Consider the following 17,875-nt stretch of genomic DNA (forward strand, 5'->3'; position numbering starts at 1 on the left):
GACAGAAGGATTTAGGATCCCCATCTGCTGCCTTTCTCTCCCCCTTCCCCCCACCTTTTTGGGTGAAGGAAGATCTCAAGCTTCCCTTACAGCCAGCGCTATCTTCCGGTTTTGCTTCCTCAATTTAGACCTCGGTGTATTTTTTATTTAACTTCATGTTCTCCTGTCCCCTTACTCAGCTTTGGTACAGTGCAGTGAGAATCAGCGTTGGAGGGATTTTGTGGCATTTGCTATCTTGAAATGTGGTCTTTTTCTGGCAAAGCGCTTGTGCCTCTTTATCTGCTTCGTTTGAATTAAAAGTCAAATCCTCTGCCCGAGGTTGAGCTCCCCGTGTTTCTGCTGCCTCTTTCCCGTAGTGTTTGCATAACCTCTTCCCTGGCTTAGAGCTTTCTCTTAACAGTAGTTTGCGGTTTAACCTGCCCTGGAAAGGTTCCAGTACCTCTCTTCTTCCATAGCTAAAGCTTTTCTTCCTGAGGCTAGGAAGAAAATGGGTAGGAAATTTTTAATGCAGTCTGTAGAGTCTTGACCAGTTTGAACAGAGAAATTGCTGATCTCAGGTGTTCTAAGCTGCCATCTCAGCAACAACATTAAATAGATTTTGTACTGGAGACCTGGTTACTCTTGGGAAGTACTTTTTTTCATTTCTGCTCTAATACACAAAGTTATTCTGGTTTCATTGTCCTTACTAAAGAACGAGTATGTACGGTGCTTGTGCCATGGATGGAAACATACAGCCAGGTCCCAGTGAGTACAGATAAGGAATTCCTCTGGAGTTATCACATTATTTTAATTTGCACTGTATGTTTCCACTGGATGGAAACTATACTTGTGTGAATTCAAATAATGCAACCTCTTTAAGGGATTCATTATTTGTCCTAGTCAGGACCAAGCTGTATATGATCATAGAGGAAGGTATGCCAGTCACTTCATGAAGGTGAGCAATAACCAGCCCCCTTTGAGGCGGACACACAACCTATGTGCACTGTTTATGAAAATATATAAGTTGTATAGGGTGAAGAGGTATGAGTGGGATCTACACCATGAAGGGATCAAGGGACCAAAGATTTAGAGCTTAAAGGTATATTAAAAATCAGTGTAGGGGCAGCTAGGTGGCAGTGAATGGAGCGCGGCCCTAGAGTCAGGAGGACCTGAGTTCAAATCCAGCCTCAGACACTTAACACCAAAACTAGCCATGTGACCTTGGGCAAGTCACTTAACCCCAACTGCCCTAAAAAAAAAATCCCTCTAGTCCAGCATCCTCATTTTACAGATGAGGAAACTGAGATCCAGAGAGGCTAAATGATTTGTCCAAGGTCACACAATGTGGTGGTTAGTTTTTTAATTCATATCCTCTAAGTACAGATCCAGGGCTTTTTCCCACTGTACCATGCTGCCTCTTAAGAGAATACTCACATCAGCTTGATAAATACGTCAACATATTTTCAAAACACTATATTAATGAAGTAGGAGGTACTTGGGAGGGGGAAATGATCGTCTCTGCCCTTAGGGAGCTTATAATCTAATAAAAGGGTGACACATTTACATATAGATATAATAGAAATTACGAGGTCATCTTCATTCCCAGACAACAACAGTATAGGTCAGAAATAATGAGAACATTAATTAAATTGATGAGAATGAAAGTGAAAGGATGTAAAATTTGCATAGAACTTGGGTGGCTGGGTGGTTTGTGGTGTTGTCAGAAGAAATAAAGAAGTTATGAAGTGGCAGATTTAGGGAGGAAATTTGAATTCAGTTTTGGATAATGGAATAGCAGGAAGTAGAGAGAGCTGTCCAGCAGGCAGTTGGGGATGCCTGGACTGGAGCTATGTGGTAGAAATCTACTGAGAAGACTGAAGCCATCTGTCCTGCGCACCCTCATCTTCTCTCACTTTCACCTCAAATTTTCTTCATTTCTATCCTTAAACTCTCCTCTTTCCCTCTAGTCTCAGGGGATGCTTTCTTGTCAAGATTATGCCTTTTCCTGGTGTCCTTGATTCAACCCTCTCCGAATCTGTTCTGACTTTGCTCCTCAGCACTCATTTTCAAACTTTTTCTTTCTATTTCTTTCCTTACCCTCTGCCTGTAAACTTGCTCAAGTCTCCTGTATCCCAAAACAAAACAATATTCATTCTTCATTTGATCTTGCTACCTTGCCCCCCTCCCCCATCCTTACCTTTCTCTTCCCTGTCACTGTTGATTCTAGAGAAAGATAGGCTACAGTGGTTACCTCTGCTTCCATACCACACACTCATACTCCTTAACAGAAAACTGCTTTGTCTAACATTTTGGAAAATTCTTAAATGTTAAATCCAGTGGCCTTTTCTCAGCCTTCTTGTTGTGGCATTTGTTACTGCTGACATCCCCTCCTTCTTGGTACTTTCTCTTCTGTGACTTTGATGACATGCTCTTTCCCTGGTTTCCTCATTCCTTCTCTGTTTCCATGACCACCTAAGTGTAGGGCCTGCCCTCAGTCTTTTTCTCTCCTCTCCTCTCCTCTCCTGTCCTCTCCTCTGCTCTCCTCTCCCTTTCTATTTTTTCTCTTGTCAAGCATATCCATGCCTATTGCTTTGCAGTTACTATCTGTGTGCAGATGACTGATACCTCTGCACATCCACATACCACAAATCCCAGCTAAAATCATCTCCACCTGGATTCCTGATGCCACCTCATTTAATGAACAAGTATTTGTTAAGCACTTACCACGTATCTCAAATACAAAAACTTAACTCGTCATCTTCCTCCTAAAGCCTTCCTTTCCTCTCAAATGCCATTTCTTTTTCACCATCTTTGCAATCACTCAATCTCCAAATCTTAGTCATTTTTGACGCTTTCTGTTTCCTTACCTCCTATATTGCATTAGCCCCCAAGTTCTGTCTCATCTGTCTTAGCATTATCTATCTCTCTCTTATCTGTTTCCTCCTCTCCAGGCCCACCATCACTTCCCTCATTCAGGCCCTCACTTTATCTCTCACTTGTACTATAGTAAAAGATTTCTCAGTGATTCTCTGCTTTGCCTCCAGAATGATCTTCCTAATGCATACATTGGATCATGTCACTTTCTGCTCCAAACACTACAATAAGGATAAAATGCAAAGTCTAACCTGATATTTAAGCCTCTCTACAATCTGGCTATAGCCTATCCTTCCAGTCCTAATTCATACTAATCCTTTCCCTGTACTTTATGTTTTCAAAGTTAAATGTTTTGAACAAAGCTGGCCTCCTCACTAATTCCTGAACTTATCTTGGCCTCTCTTGCTTCTGTACATCTGTTCATTCTTGGAATAGGCTTCCCCAGTGGCATCTCCACTTATTGACATTCTTTCTCTCCAAATGCCTAGTGCAGGTGCCACCTGCTTCCTGAAGTCTTCTCAGATTCCAGGACTCCCAGGGAGGAAAATGATCTCTCATAGAATCTGAGTTGGAAGCGACCTCAGTGGCCTTCCAGTTCAACCTGTTCTCCAAACAAGAATCCTTATACAACACACTGGACATATTTTCCAGGCCTTTTCTTGGAAAAACTCTAGAAAAGAGAAACCAACTACCTCCCCAGGCAGCGTTCTATTTGGAGAAATTTTTTTTTTAGCCTAAATTTTTTTTTTATTAATTTGTTTGTTTCCTTTTAGTTTACAGGATTCAATTCCTTGAGTTTCACATTTTGTCCCCCTCCCTCCCCTCCCATGGCGGCTTATAGTCAAGTATAGGATCTGTAAATACTTTCACATTAGTCAGGCTATAAGGATGGATTGTACCAGCTGGAATGAAAAATGGTAAAGAGGACATAAAACCAAACAAGAGAAGGAAAAAGATCAGGTATTTTACTTCCACCTGGATATAAACTTAATTCTTTCTCTGGATGCACATATTTCTCTCCATCATGAGTCTTTTGGGATTGACTTATATCACTGCATTGCTGAGAAGAGTCCAGTCTATCAAAGTTGGTCATCACACATACGTTGTGTCTGTAATTGTGTACAAATTTCTCCTGGTTGTACTCTTCTCACTGAGCATCAGTTCTTTTAAGCCTCTCCAGGTAAATATGAAGACCATCTGGTCCTCGTTTCTTATAGCACAATAGTATTCCATAACATGCATATACCACAACTTGTTCAGCCATTTCCCAATTGATGGGCACCCTCTTAATTTCCAATTCTTTGCTACCACAAAAAGAGCTGCTATAAACATTTTTGTACATATGGGTCTTTCTCTCATTTCTGTGATCTTTTTGGGATATAACCCTAGGAGAGGTATTGCTGGATCAAAGGGTATGAAAGTATTTATAGCCCTTTGGGCATAATTCCAGATTGCTCTCCAGAAAGGCTGGATCAGTTCACAACTCCACCAGCAATGCATTAGTGTTCCAATTTGCCCACATCCTCTCCAGCATTTGTCATTTTCCTGTTTTGTCATCTTAGCCAATCTGACTGGTGAGATGTGGAACCTCACAGTTGTTTTGATTTGCATTTCTCTAATCAATAGTGAATTAGAGCATTTCTTCATGTGCTTATAGATAGCTTTAATTTCTTTCTCTGAAAATTGCCTGTTCACTGCCTTTGACCATTTATCAATTGGGGAATGACTTGTATCCTTATAAATTTGACTCAATTCTCTGTATATTTTAGAAATGAGTCCTTTGTCAGAGACATAGGTTGTAAAGATTCTTTCCCAATTTCCCACCTCCCTCTTAATCTTGGTTACATTGGCTTTGTTTGTACAGAAACTTTTCAATTTCATGTAGTCAAAATGATCCATTTTACATTTTATAATGTTCTCTAATTCTTGTTTAGTCATAAAGTCTTTCCCTCTCCACAAGTCTGATAAGCAAACTATTCCTTGTTTTGGGAGACTGCTTACAGTATCAACCTTTATACCTAGATCATGCACCCATTTAGACTTGATTTTGGTATATGATGTTAGATAATGGTCTATGCCCAGTTTCTGCCATACTATATTCCAGTTTTCCCAGCAGTTTTTGTCAAATAGTGAGTTCTTATCCCAAAAACAAGGGTCTGGAGGTTTATCAAACAGTAGATTACTATAGTTATTGACTTCTGAATCTGGTGTGCCTAATCTATTCCATTGATCCACTCCTCTATTCCTCAGCCAGTACCAAGTAGTTTTGATGACTGCTGCTTTATAATACAGACTGAAATCTGATATAGCTAGTCCACCTTCCCTAGCATTTCTTTTCATTAATTCCCTTGATATTCTGGACCCTTTATTCTTCCAAATGAATTTTGTTACTATTTTTTCTAGCTCTATAAAGTAGTTTTTTGGTACATTAATTGGTATGGCACTAAATATATAATTTAATACAGGTAAAATTGTCATTTTTATTATATTAGCTTGACCCAGCCACGAGCAATTGATATTTTTCCAATTAGTTAGATCTGACTTTATTTGTGTGAAAAGTGTTTTGTAGTTGTGGTCATACAGGTCCTGGGTTTGTTTTGGCAGGTAGATTCCCAGATATTTTATAATGTCTACAGTAACTTTAAATGGGATTTCTCTTTCTATCTCTTGCTGTTGAATTTCATTGGAAATAGATAGGAATGCCGAGGATTTATGTGGGTTTATTTTATATCCTGCACCTTTGCCCTATTTGGAGATTCTTGATGAGCTCTGATTCTTAGGAAGTCTTTCCTTCTGTAAAGGCTAAATGTGTTTTCCTCTGTCTTCTCCCTGTTATTCCTAGTTTTGCTCCCTGGGCTCAAGCAGAACAAATCCAATTCCCTTTGAAGCTCTTGGCAGCCCTTCATGGACTTGAAAACAGCTAATGTCCCACCTAAGTCTTCTCTTCCCTGGGTTTAACATTCCCAAATGTTTCTTCCTTCAGATGATTCTCAGACAGCTTGATCTCAAGCCTTTTACTGTCCTAATTGCCTGCCTGAACTCTCCAGGTCATCTCTTCTTCTTCTCTCTCTTCTCATATACGCAAGACCTCATCTAGATGTCTTCTTTTGCCTGTAGCAAAATGACATTATTTGTGTTCTTATCTTGTTGTTGTTTGGTCATTTTAGTCATTTTTGTTGTTGTTGTTCAGTCATTTCAGTTGTGTCTGACACCCCATTTGGGGTTTCTTGGCAAAGATGTTAAGAGTGGTTGGCCATTTCCTTTTCCAGCTCATTTTACTGATGAGAAGAGTGAAGCAAACAGCTTTAAGTAACTTTCCCAGGGTCAGACAGCTAGTATGTGTCTGGGGCCAGATTTGAACTCGAATCTTCCTGGCTCCAGGCCTGGCTCTCTTATCTACTGTACCACCTAGCTGCCTGTACTTATCTTACCCCCAGTTTCTTGAGGGGAAAGGACTAGGTTATTTTTTTTTTCAAATTTGTATCCTTGGCACCTAATAGATAGTAGGCATTTGTAAATGTTTGTTTGGACTGAGTTGGAGATAAAAATAAAGCATAGAGGTGATGGTGATTAATTCCATACATGAGACTGGTAAGGCAGAGGGGACAAAGAATAGTCTTGTGGGATGGTTATTGCTGATGCTATTTCAGAAATTCTGAGAATGTAACAAAAATCAAATCTGTAGGGAAACTTTTAGATGGTCTGAGGACTATAAGCTCTCATCTTCTTTGCCAAATTCATCCCTCTTCTTAATTTCATTTTCTCTACCACTGTCCTTCCAGATGCCCAGGTTGATGCCTTCCGTGTTATCTTTGACTCCTCATTTCACCTCACCCCATATATCCAATCATTTTCTTTCTTTTTTTTTTTTTTTGGAGGGGGCAGGCAGGGCAATTGGGGTTAAGTGACTTGCCCAAGGTCACACGGCTAGTGAGTGTGTCAAGTGTCTGAGATCAGACTTGAACTCAGGTCCTCATGTCTCCAGGGCCAGTGCTCTATTCACTGCACCACCTAGCTGCCCCCCCCTTTTTTTTTTCTTTTTTAAAAAGAGGCAGTTGGAGTTAAGTGACTTGCCCAGGGTCACACAACTGGTAAGTGTCTAAGGCCAGATTTGAACTCAGTTCCTCCTGACTCCAGGGTCAGTGCCCTATCCACTATGCCCCCAACTGCCCTATATCCAATCATTTTCTAAGTTTTGCCCATTCTACTTCCATGGTATGTCTCTTATCAGTCCCTTTGTCTCTGTTCACATGACCACTGCCTAAGTTGAAACTCTCATCCCCTCTTTCCTGGTGTATTACAATAACCTTCTAATTAGTTTCTCTACCTCAGGCCTCTTCCCTTTCCTATCTACCTTCTACCCACTGCTAAAATGATTTGTCCACAGTCTGATCATGTCACTCCCCTGTGCAATAAACTTCAGTGGCTCCCTTCTGCATCTAGGATCAGCTATAAACTTCTCCATCTGACGTTTAAAGCTCTTCTTAGACGAGCAGTAACCTTTGTTTCCAGCCTTATTACTCCCCTTCCTGAATTCTGTGGTCCAGCTCAACTGTCTTTCATTTTATACCTTGGCACTCCTCCATCTCCCTCCTTTTTCTCTCTGTGGAGTACTTTCTTCTCACCTCTGCTTCTTAGAAGTTCTTCTTGCCAGGGTGGCCAGGTAGCACAGCGAGTAAGAGCACCGGCCCCAGAGTCGGATTGACCTGGGATCAAATCCGGGCTCAGACACTTAGCACCCACCCAGAAACCCCTGGCCGTGTAACCTTGAGCAAGTTACTTAACCCCAATTGCTTTAAAAAAAAAAAAGAATTTCTTCTTGCCTTCAGAACACAATTCAAGGGCCACCTTGTGCATGAAGCCCCCCTGGACTCCATCCTCTCAGCTGCTGCTGTCCTTCCCCCACCCCCAACAATAATTGCCCTTCTGCATTTTTATAGATGTACTTACATGCTCCTGCTGTCTTCCATGGATAGAATGTAAACTCCATGAGGGTGGCCCCAGCACGACACCTGTCACATTATCAGTACTTGTGATTGATTGTATGGCTAGAGGTTCTGTAGCCTAGCACAAAGTTTGGAGTCGCAAGATGGGCAGCTCAAGCAAAATCCCTGAAGGATTAAAGACCAAGGAAATGGGGAATTGGATTCTGCTTCTAATAGGTACTTACAAAAGAAGAGAAGGTGGTGGGGGTGCCTAGGTGGCGCAGTGAATAGAACACCGGCCCTAGAGGCAGGAGGACTGAGTTCAAATCCAACCTCAGACACTTAACACTTACTAGCCATGTGACCTTGGGCAAGTCACTTAACCCCAATTGCCCTGCCCTCCAAAAAGCAAATAAATAAATAAAGAAGAGAAGGTATAAGCTGTGTGAGTGGTCTACAACAGAGATGTCAAACAATCCCAGGTATAGCCTGAACTAAAAATTTAATTGGGAAATATGAAACAAAATAAATAAAAATACAGTAAAACCAAGATCATATTAATATGTGGTTTTCTAAATCGTCATGCACCCACAGAGTTCCTTCTGCATGGTTTGGTGGCCTCTATCTCTTTTGAGTTTGACATCAATCATGTACCCATTTCAGAAGTTTGTCAGTGAAATCAATCAAAATGTGGAATTATAATAGCATGGTAGCTTGTGGGGACTTCTGGGGGAATTGTGCCAGGCGCTGGGCCAAGATCTTTACAAATAGTATCTCATTTGATCTTCATAATGACCCTGTGAGATAGGAATTACTATTATTCCCATTTTACATTTGAAGAAACTGAGGCAGGCAGATTAAGGGACTTTCTCGGAGTCACACAACCAGTAAGTATCTGAGGCCAGGCCCAGTGATGCCTTCATGACTTGCCAGGTCAAGTGGAGGTTGTGATAGAGATCAAGAGAAGGTCCTATAACCCAAGCTGTTGGGATGGGCTGGGAAATTTGGAGCGCTTATTTTTTAAGTTGGCAGAAGGTAGTTTTACTTTGAAATTACTGGGAGAAAGATTCCGATAATGCTTATATTGATTTAATCAGGATCTCTTTTTGCTTAATATGTGACAAGGACAGATCCATCAAATGTTATTGATCATTTCCATATAATGGATACCAGAAGCCATCATTTGTGATCATCCTTTCCATTTGTGTCCAAACAGCCAGTTTTGTTGCCCTGAGTTTTTAGCATCTTGAATTTCAGTGAACGTACCAGTTTCTGAGAGTGAGTGCTTGTCAGATCTCATAGGTGTTTACTCTGTGTGAGGGACTTCAGGAATATTACCTCTGATAGTTATATTACCCCAGTAAGACAAGATCAGGAAAGGTGAAATTCTCTGACTTCCTCTACTTTTCCATCTGAAAGATGGGAAGTGAATTCTTCAGGTTAATATTGGTAGTCAGACCCACAACCAGAAATTTAATATGTAAAGAAATATACTTGAACATGGCGGGGGGCCCTCCCCATCTGTCACTCGTTTATGATTCCTCCTTGTTCTCAAGCTCATGTTCGCCGAGATGATGGAATAATGTATGTAAATTGCTTTGTAACTGTTAAAGAACTATAAAAGCCAGAGGTTATCATTGTTATTGTTCTCTGCTGCTTAATTCTTCCTAACCTCTGGAACAGCTAGACTTTTTTCCCCATTTTCCTGGCCTAGTCAAAAGAAAGAAAATAATTTTCCTTCAATCTTATTGAGATGCTGTTTTCTTAAAGCAAAACTTTACTAGCAAATTAAGAGGAAAACAGTGTGAAATAAAAGAAGGTACAGATAGCCAAATTACAAAGGGGTAGAGTTTACTTGTGTAGTGTGGAGGAAAGAAGGCTGCACCTAGAGTTATTAGAAACCAGTGCCTGTATGGATCCACAGCAGGCATTTATTTAAACATGCTAGGTCCTGGAGATACAGTCACACTGAGGAGATGGGCCTTTCACTAAAGGGCTTGCATTTTGCTGGGATGGACCAGTGTGTTCACAGATAAGCAAATACACAGTAAACTCCCCCGGGGAGTGGACACTAACAAACCACAGACCAGGAAAAGCCTGTTGAGGGAGGCTGCCTTGACTGGCGCCTTGAGGGGAAATCAGGATTGCAAGGGTAAGTCGCTGTCAGAAGAGTGTTCCCAGCATGAGGAGTAACATCAGGCACTGAGGGAACAGAAGGGGCATCTTGTTTGGGAAAGAGCAAGAAGTGTGGCTGGAGCCTACAGGAGATTATACAAGGGGGAGTAAGGTCTGATCATGCTGGTGTGCTAGGCTGGGGCAACTCTCGGACTTACTGGGGGTGTAACCCTGGACAAATCACTGAACCTTGGTGAGCTCAGGTTTCCTCACCTGCAAAATGGATATTTTAATATTCAGACTACCTGCTTCACAGAGTTTTTGTGTTAAGTGCTTTATAAACATAAACACATTACATGAATGTCAATTGTTATTATTTTTTATTACTAGAGATCTTTACTTTTATTCTTTTTGGGGGGGGAGGCAGGGAGGTAGGGCTATTGGAGTTAAGTGACTGCATGGCTAGGTTGTTTGGGGTGTGTGTGTGCGTGTGTGTGTGTGTGTGTGTGTGTGCGCGCGCGGTAAGTGAGACTGGATTTGAACTCAGGTCCTCCTGACTTCAGGGCTGGTGCTCTATTCACTGCACCACCTAGCCGCTCCAACTTGTATTCTTTCTGTTCTTGTTTTACCACCATGTTGGAGTTGGGGGGAACAGCATTGCCCTTGGTCCTCCATAATAGCAAGGATTCACATAGATTGATTGAAGCACAGCTCACCACCACTTCTGACTCCTCTCTCTCAACTGAAAAAACAAACCAAACTTTTTGTAGGTCTACAATATCACACATAAAATTCTAATTCTGAAATTCTAAAAACACTAACATTAGGGAAGAGCCATGACATAACTTCAAAGAGCCATCTCAGACCCAGGTTTCAGCTGATCTCTGCTGTCGTCTCACTACTGATTGCATGTGCTGGTTTTTCCTCCCTTCTCCAGGTGCCTTCACCAGGGCTGCCCTAGGCCATATGGTGAAAAAAGTCCTTATCTCTCCTGTGTGTGTCTTTCTCCTTTCCTTTCAGGCCTTCTCTCCATCTCCTCAGGGCCTCGGTATTTTTAAAATTATTCTTTTTTGCTCAGGAAGAGGTATTATATGTAAATTTGTACCAAGATGATCCTTCAGAACCATAACAGGGAGAGAGGTATGATATTTAACAGTAAGAAAACATCTCTAATGGTAAAACTTTAGATTCCTTGGTCTCTGGGTAGGGTAATATTTGGGATAAGGGAGTTTATCATAAATCAGAGATAAAGAACTGTAAGGGACTTTATAAGTCATTTAATCCAGACTCTTCAGTTCACAAAGTACCTGAAGCCATGAGAAACTGAATGATTCAAATCCAGGTCCTCTGAGGGCACATCCAGTACTCTTTCCTTTTGTGTTCTAGTCCTGCACAAAAGTATAGGTTACTGCCTACTCCCTTTAAGAATATTATGAGACCTTTCCATCACTCCCATTCTTCTCTCACTCCTTACTTCCAGGCCTGGATCAGTGACATTCGAGCAGGAACAGCTTCATCCTACGGGAATCACATCAAGTCCAGCTGTAGCTTGATTGTGTTTAATACTGATGGACCAGGTATGAGGGCTGGGTTGGAATTAGAGGTGTGGACTGGCAGAAGAGAGGACTGGGAAGAAGCAGAAAGAGCAGCATCTTCTAGACTCCTAGTTAAGAGAGGGAAGAGAGCTTACCTTTACCTGCCTGTTTTTCTCCATCCCATAGCTGTGTTATGGAATGGTTTTTTGGGTGTGTGGGTTTGTCAAGGGTGGTATGAACATGAGAACAGAGTTCTGGGAGAGCTTACAGGCCTCAGAGATGGCAGATTGACAGCTTCTTTTCTCAGTGAGAGTTGGAATGATGTCCAGATCTGAAACATCTTCAGGATCCTGTAGTCCAGTCCTCTGATTTTATATTTGAGATACCTTAGTCTCAATAAAGTGAAGGAACTTGTCTGGGTTTGCCCACATAGTTGGCAGCAAGTATTGTGTTCTTTGCATGGTGGTGGAGTCATTTAATCCAGCCCTGTCACCCCAGGGCCGTGACCTTTAATAACTTGCATTTTGACCCGTTAACAGTTACAAGAACCAAACTAAGGGGTCCAGGTTGAGTTTGGGGGAGAATCCAAAGGGCCTCTTCTTTAAGGTTGAGACTGTTGTCCTCCAATCTGTACCTTTCCTGTAGGGAACTTCCCTCACTGAGGCATGTATCTGGGTCCCAGTGGAATTGTGGGACCTAAGTAGGGGATTGGTTAGTTCTTAATAAGTTGGAAATTCATGTCAATTCATTCTTTTAACAGGCACACTGGGCATTGTGCCCCTGGAAAGTCAGAGCAAAAATAAGAAGAATGTGGCATACCTGGGTTGCCATTCAGGTAGGTGACTCCCTTTGCCCAGGACATCCCTGCTGTTTTCTTTTTACACTGTATCTCATTCAATTGAAAAACTGTTTTCCTTGTACAAGGAATTATGCTAAGTGATAGAGATACAAAGACAAAATGAAGCAGCTTTCATACTGGCTTTGTCCTGCTGTTCAACATTTATTGGCCTGGATCAATTTATTGGACTTCCTGACACCCATGCTTTCTACCACCTTTCTAATCCAGCGATCGTTAATTAAGTTTGCAAGTCACTAAGGTTATAAAGACTACACAGAAAGCAATCCCTGACCCAGGGGACTTCTGATTAGGGAAATTGGCCTCCTGGGTAAAGTTTATGCCTCAGTTTTCAATCGTGCTGAGGACAGAGTTGGGGGTGGTATAGGAAGTACAAAGGATCATCACCGGTTTTAGGGCCAAGGAATAGAGATACACATCCCTACCCTCCTTGTGAGGAATTTCATTGACCTAGTCTTTGCCCCTTGTCTACCTGGCCCTTGACTCTGCGCCAACTATGACACCTTGACTTCATTGCAGAGGAAGAGTGTCATAGCTTGTCAGGGGCAAGTGGAACAAATGCTAGGCTACCTATTTTGTTGCCCAAGCAAGGTAATACTGAGATGGGGCTCTGGCTTAGATGGCCGCAAAGGGCTTTTGGCAGTAGCAGCAGTAACTTCTGTATGGGTGGAGCCCTTTGTCCTGGCACAACTCTAGCTCAAGCCAAATGACTTGTTCTATGCATGTTCAAATTGGCCTGGCCCATGTTTTCTTTCAGTTACAGCAGCTGTGCTGACAATCCTGAACTTCCAGTAGCCCTGTTCATGCATCACAACAGGGACTGAGGATTGATCCCTGCTAAAGCTTTGGGGGTATATGGGTGTGTGGATGTGCTTGTTAACAGTCTTTGATTCCTACATTGAGGAAATGTTTATTGAGTACCTGTGTTATACAGGGCTATATGTGGGGGTGTAGAAATGAATAAAACAGGTTCCTGCTCTCATGAAGAAATAAAATCCATTGTAGGTATGGGGGGGGGGTGAAGTGGGGTAAGATAACATAGGTTGATAAACTACAATGCAGAGTAGAATGTAGTCAGTGCATGAGAAATGTGTGAACCCGAAGATCTTTGGCAGCCTGATGAAACCTATGGACCCCTTCTCAGAGCAATGTTTTTCAAGCACATAGATCAAAATATATAGGATTATAAAGGAAATCAATTATATTGAAATTGCAGTTTAGCAATATTTAAAAAACCAACCAAATTCAGGGACCTCAGATTAAGAGTATAAACAAAGTACCCTGAGAGCTCAGAGGGAAAGATCATTTGTTCCATTAGTCTAGAGGCTGTTCATCTTGGGAAATTATTATTATTAGGAGTATTGCTCTGTAAAAGATATGTACGTTCTCTTTGGATTTTTCTGAGGTCATCAAGACCTCATTAATGCCATTGGCATTCTACCTACAAGTATGATTTGTTAGTTTAGGGGAAGGTTCATAAAGCATTAGCCCTATAAGAGACCTTAGAAAGTAGACAATGAAATATTAGAGCTGATTGGGGTCCTTAGAGATCTTCCCATCCCCTCCTCTCCCCAGTGAGGAAATTATGCAGGCCAGCTTAGATGGGAAAATGTATTTGTGTGGTTGGAGGAGCTAGGACAGGGTCCCTGGGGGTGGGTGAAAGAGACAGTGACACCAGCTGGCCAGTGTTCCATGACACAGAAAACTGAGGGCTTTTCAGTCTATGATTGTGGAATCACAAGTGGAGACTAAATCTAGGGTGATTTCCTGACTGATCAAGGATGTTTACTGGATTCAAGCTCCCCTCCCCAGCTTACCCATGACCAGAAGCCACAGTACTAACGAACCACTTAAAGGGAAAGGGCTAGAATCCTGGGCTTCCTAAGTACCTTGGCACAGCCTCTGTCCCAGACATAGATAGCAATGTGCACAGCAGAAGCCAAGACATGAGATAACAAAGAGATGCTTCAGGGATGCTATCAAGAAGACACCTGGAGAAATAGAATACTTTTATCTCCATTTTGCATGAACCCAAATCTTTTTTTTAATTATTAAATTATTTATTTTTAGTTTTCGACATTCACTTCCATAAATTTTAAATTTTCTCCCCTTAACTCTGGTCCCTCCCCAAGACAACTTGCAATCTGATGGGCTCTATACATACATTTCTATTAAACACATTTTTACATTAGTCATATTGCATAGAAGAATTATAACAAATGGGAAAAACCACGAGAAAGAAAAAAACAAAATAAAACAAACAAAAAAGAAAATAGTCTGCTTTATTCTGCATTCCAACTCCATAGTTCTTTCTCTGGATGAAGCTGGCATTTTCCATCATGTGTCCTTTGGAATTGTTTTAGGTCCTTGCATTGCGAAGGGCTAAGTCTATCAAAATCTCTTCCTTGTACACTGTGGCTGTTACTGTGTACAAAGTTCTCCTGGTTCTGTTCCCCTCACTCAGCATCAGTTCATATAAGTCTTTCCAGGTTTCTCTGGAGTCTACATGCTCATCATTTCTTTTTTTTTTTCCTTTTGGAGGGCAAACTTGCCCAAGGTTATATGGCTAGTTTTGTTTTTTTTTTAAAGCAATCGGGGTTAAGTAACTTGCTCAAGGTTACACGGCCAGTTATTATTTCTGGGTGTGGTGCTGAGTATCTGAGCCTGGATTTGATCCAGGTCATCCCGACACTGGAGCCGGTGCTCTTACTCGCTGAGCCACCTGGCCGCCCCTAAGCGATTGGGGTTAAGTAACTTGCTCAAGGTTACATGGCCAGGTGTTTCTGGGTGGGTGCTAAGTGTCGGAGCCCGGGATTCGATCTCCAGGTCTTCTCAACACTGGAGCCGGTGCTCTTACTCGCTGTGCTACCTGGCCACCCCTATGGCTAGTTTTTTTGTGTGGGTGTTAAGTGTCTGAGGCTAGAACCGAACTCAGGTCCTCCTGACTCACTGCGCCACCTACCTGCCCATGCTCATCATTTCTTATAGCATAATAGTATTCCATTACATTCCTATACCAGAGCTTGTTTACCATTTCCCAGTTTGATTTCCAGTTCTTAGCCTCCACAAAAAGAGCTGCTATAAATATTTTTGTGTATGTGGAGCCTTCCTTTTCCTGTTTTTGTGATCTCTTCAGAATACAGCCCTAGAAGTGTTATTGCTGGGTCAAAGGGTATGCACGTTTTTATAGCCCTTTGAGCATAATTCCAAATTGCTCACCAGAGTGGCTGGATCAGCTCACAGCTCCACCAACAATGCATTAGTGATGAATCCAAATCTCTTGACAGCCATAATCATTCAGAAACTTCCTCCAGGTGTATCTACTGTCCTATCTTCAAATGCCATAAGGGCAGCAGAAACAGCTGTTCTGTACCACTAGTTCCATGGGCACTAAAGGTCCTGTGCCCTCTCAAAAAGCAGCCCAAGGTAACTCCTGAAGCTCACTGTAAAAGGCCCAGGGGAAATAAGGCTTAGCAGCCTTTTATTTTTTCCTTTTTTTTTTTTTGAGGGCAATTGGGGTTAAGTGACTTGCCCAAAGTCACACGGCTAGTAAATGTGTCACTGCGCCACCTAGCTGCCCCTCTTAGCAGCCTTTTAAATATGGCTCTTTGGGGCTCTCCTTTCCCACAAGGTATCTACACATTCATTGGCCACTGCTCCCAAGGTAGGAAGAAGCACTCCCAAACCAAGAGCCCAACAATAGTGTTTCCCTGAGTTCTTTCTAAGAGAAGGGTATCCAGTTTCTACCTCCCTCCACCATCACTGCAACAAGACTGGACAAGCGTCACCAAACAGTTTGTCAGGGCTGCCATTACAGAGAGCAGCTGTTGTGACACGTTATGCAGGAGTCATCCTAGTTCAGTGGAATAAAGGCACTGGGCTGGAGGTGTTCCTTCAGGAGCTGGGGGCCGCTTTCCAGGGTGCTGGCAATGGCTGTCCTGCCTCAGAGGAGGACTCATACAGCTGGAAGGAACTACATAGGTCATCTAGCTCGGTGCTGTCAAACTTAAGCAGAGCCACATATTAACTTAGAGAACCACATTTTAACGTTATGTTGGGTTGTGTTTTTGTTTCTTTTGTTAAACATTTCCCGTTACATTTTAATCTGGTTCAGGAAGCACTTGGGACTTTTGCAGCTGCCTGCTGGAGGTAATACCTCTAGTCTAGTCTAACCCATCAGTGAAGTTCCATCTAACTCGTAAAATTTTGTGAAGTAGATTATAAGTGCTAGATGGGAAACAGACTCTCCTTGGCCTTCTGCCCTACCACGAAAAAGTTTTCTGATCTCTTTTGTTTTTATGTCACCTTTATTTCCAAGTATATCCCTCTCCCTTCCCATACCCAGCAAGCCATCCCTTGCATTAAAGAATGAAAAGATAAAGAATAATAGAATAAAATAAAGAACAAATAAATAATATTTATTCTATAATAAAAGAATGAAAAAGAAAGGAAGAGGGGTTTCTTAGTTGAGAAAACTGACCAAAACAATCATTGAATCTGATAGTGTGTGCAGTACTCCAAGCACACGGTCCCATAGGATGAGCAGTACTCCTAGTCTGCAGTCCCTGGAGAGATACGGTTTTCTTCTCTCTTCCTTAGGGCTAAGCACGTTGGTGATTGTCATTACAAGATAGTTCCTTGGCTGTTTTTCCTATTTACCTTATTGTCCTTGGGTGTCCTTTTCCTGGTTCTACTTTCTTCAGTCCTCACTAGTTCCGATGCACCCCCCCCCCCATGCATTTCTCAAGTGTTCCTGTTCTGATGCCTGCATCCACATAGGCCCAGGCTGAACTGAAGAGTGTAGGACGACGAGCCGCGAGCCAGGCGGCCTCTGTCATAGCAGTTCCCATTCAGGGTTTATAAAATGCATGTAAAGCAATTATCTCTTAGGTTCCCATGAGAGAATATTTAATGTCCTTGTTCCCTTGCATGTGTGGGTCACTGCTTGGTTATCACATCCTAAACTCTTGCAAGTCAGGAAGAGATGGAGAGCCAATCTTAAGACATAATATGGCCTTCATGGGGAGTTGGCTTGGGAGAAATCCTGGACAAGATTCTTCCCACATATGGGCTGGGTCAGAAACTGGCCCTCAACACTATTCTTTGCTTCCTCCAGTAGTATTCTGTTAACAGTCATGTACAGTTTGTGTAGTCATTCTATGACTGATGCTTGCCTTCTATATATGTTCTCTCTATATAGGGTTCTATAAATGGTTCTAGGCACATAGGTGATTTTTATAAAATAGTTGATTGGTTCAGTGAATGGGTCAGGATTCTTCCAGGATTCCAGGGAAATATTCAATTGACCTTTCTTTCTGATACCTTTGCTAGCCTGCTTGATTCTGAATTTGATCTGAGAACAGAAAAGCTTTAGTTGGGGTGTGAATCTTAGGAAAGGCCCTCTGGTATTTGCCCCCAAGGTGCCTGGATTTTCCTTTGTGCTTCAGGGCCTGAGTGAGGGCACTGTGTATAAGAAGTAGAAGGCAATTTAAAGGGGCCCTTGCCTCAGGGGATCCAGGAATTGAAGCCACTTTGGGAATCATATTGGGCATGTGAAAGGCAGTATCTCCTTCAACTCATTGACTGTACTT

At 42.1% G+C, this 17,875-nt stretch overlaps 2 protein-coding genes across 3 annotated transcripts in view; one reads left to right on the forward strand and one right to left on the reverse strand.

Moving 5' to 3' along the window:
- Positions 1-17,875, reverse strand: part of DNAJA3 (DnaJ heat shock protein family (Hsp40) member A3) — a 161,799-nt gene that overhangs the window by 58,289 nt on the left and 85,635 nt on the right. The gene's annotated exons all lie outside the window — the stretch shown is intronic.
- The window catches only part of CORO7 (coronin 7), a 126,878-nt gene that overhangs the window by 1,075 nt on the left and 107,928 nt on the right, over positions 1-17,875 (forward strand). For both annotated transcript variants that reach the window (XM_069106439.1, XM_069106448.1), the window contains exons 2-3: positions 11,374-11,470; positions 12,189-12,263. In XM_069106439.1, coding sequence (XP_068962540.1) covers positions 11,374-11,470; positions 12,189-12,263 — 172 coding nt within the window. The remainder of the gene's footprint in view (positions 1-11,373; positions 11,471-12,188; positions 12,264-17,875) is intronic.

The sequence above is a fragment of the Petaurus breviceps genome, unplaced genomic scaffold, assembly GCF_028583685.1.
Source record: "Petaurus breviceps papuanus isolate PSGF00001 unplaced genomic scaffold, PetGlider_PUasm1.0 138, whole genome shotgun sequence".
NCBI lineage: Eukaryota > Metazoa > Chordata > Mammalia > Diprotodontia > Petauridae > Petaurus > Petaurus breviceps.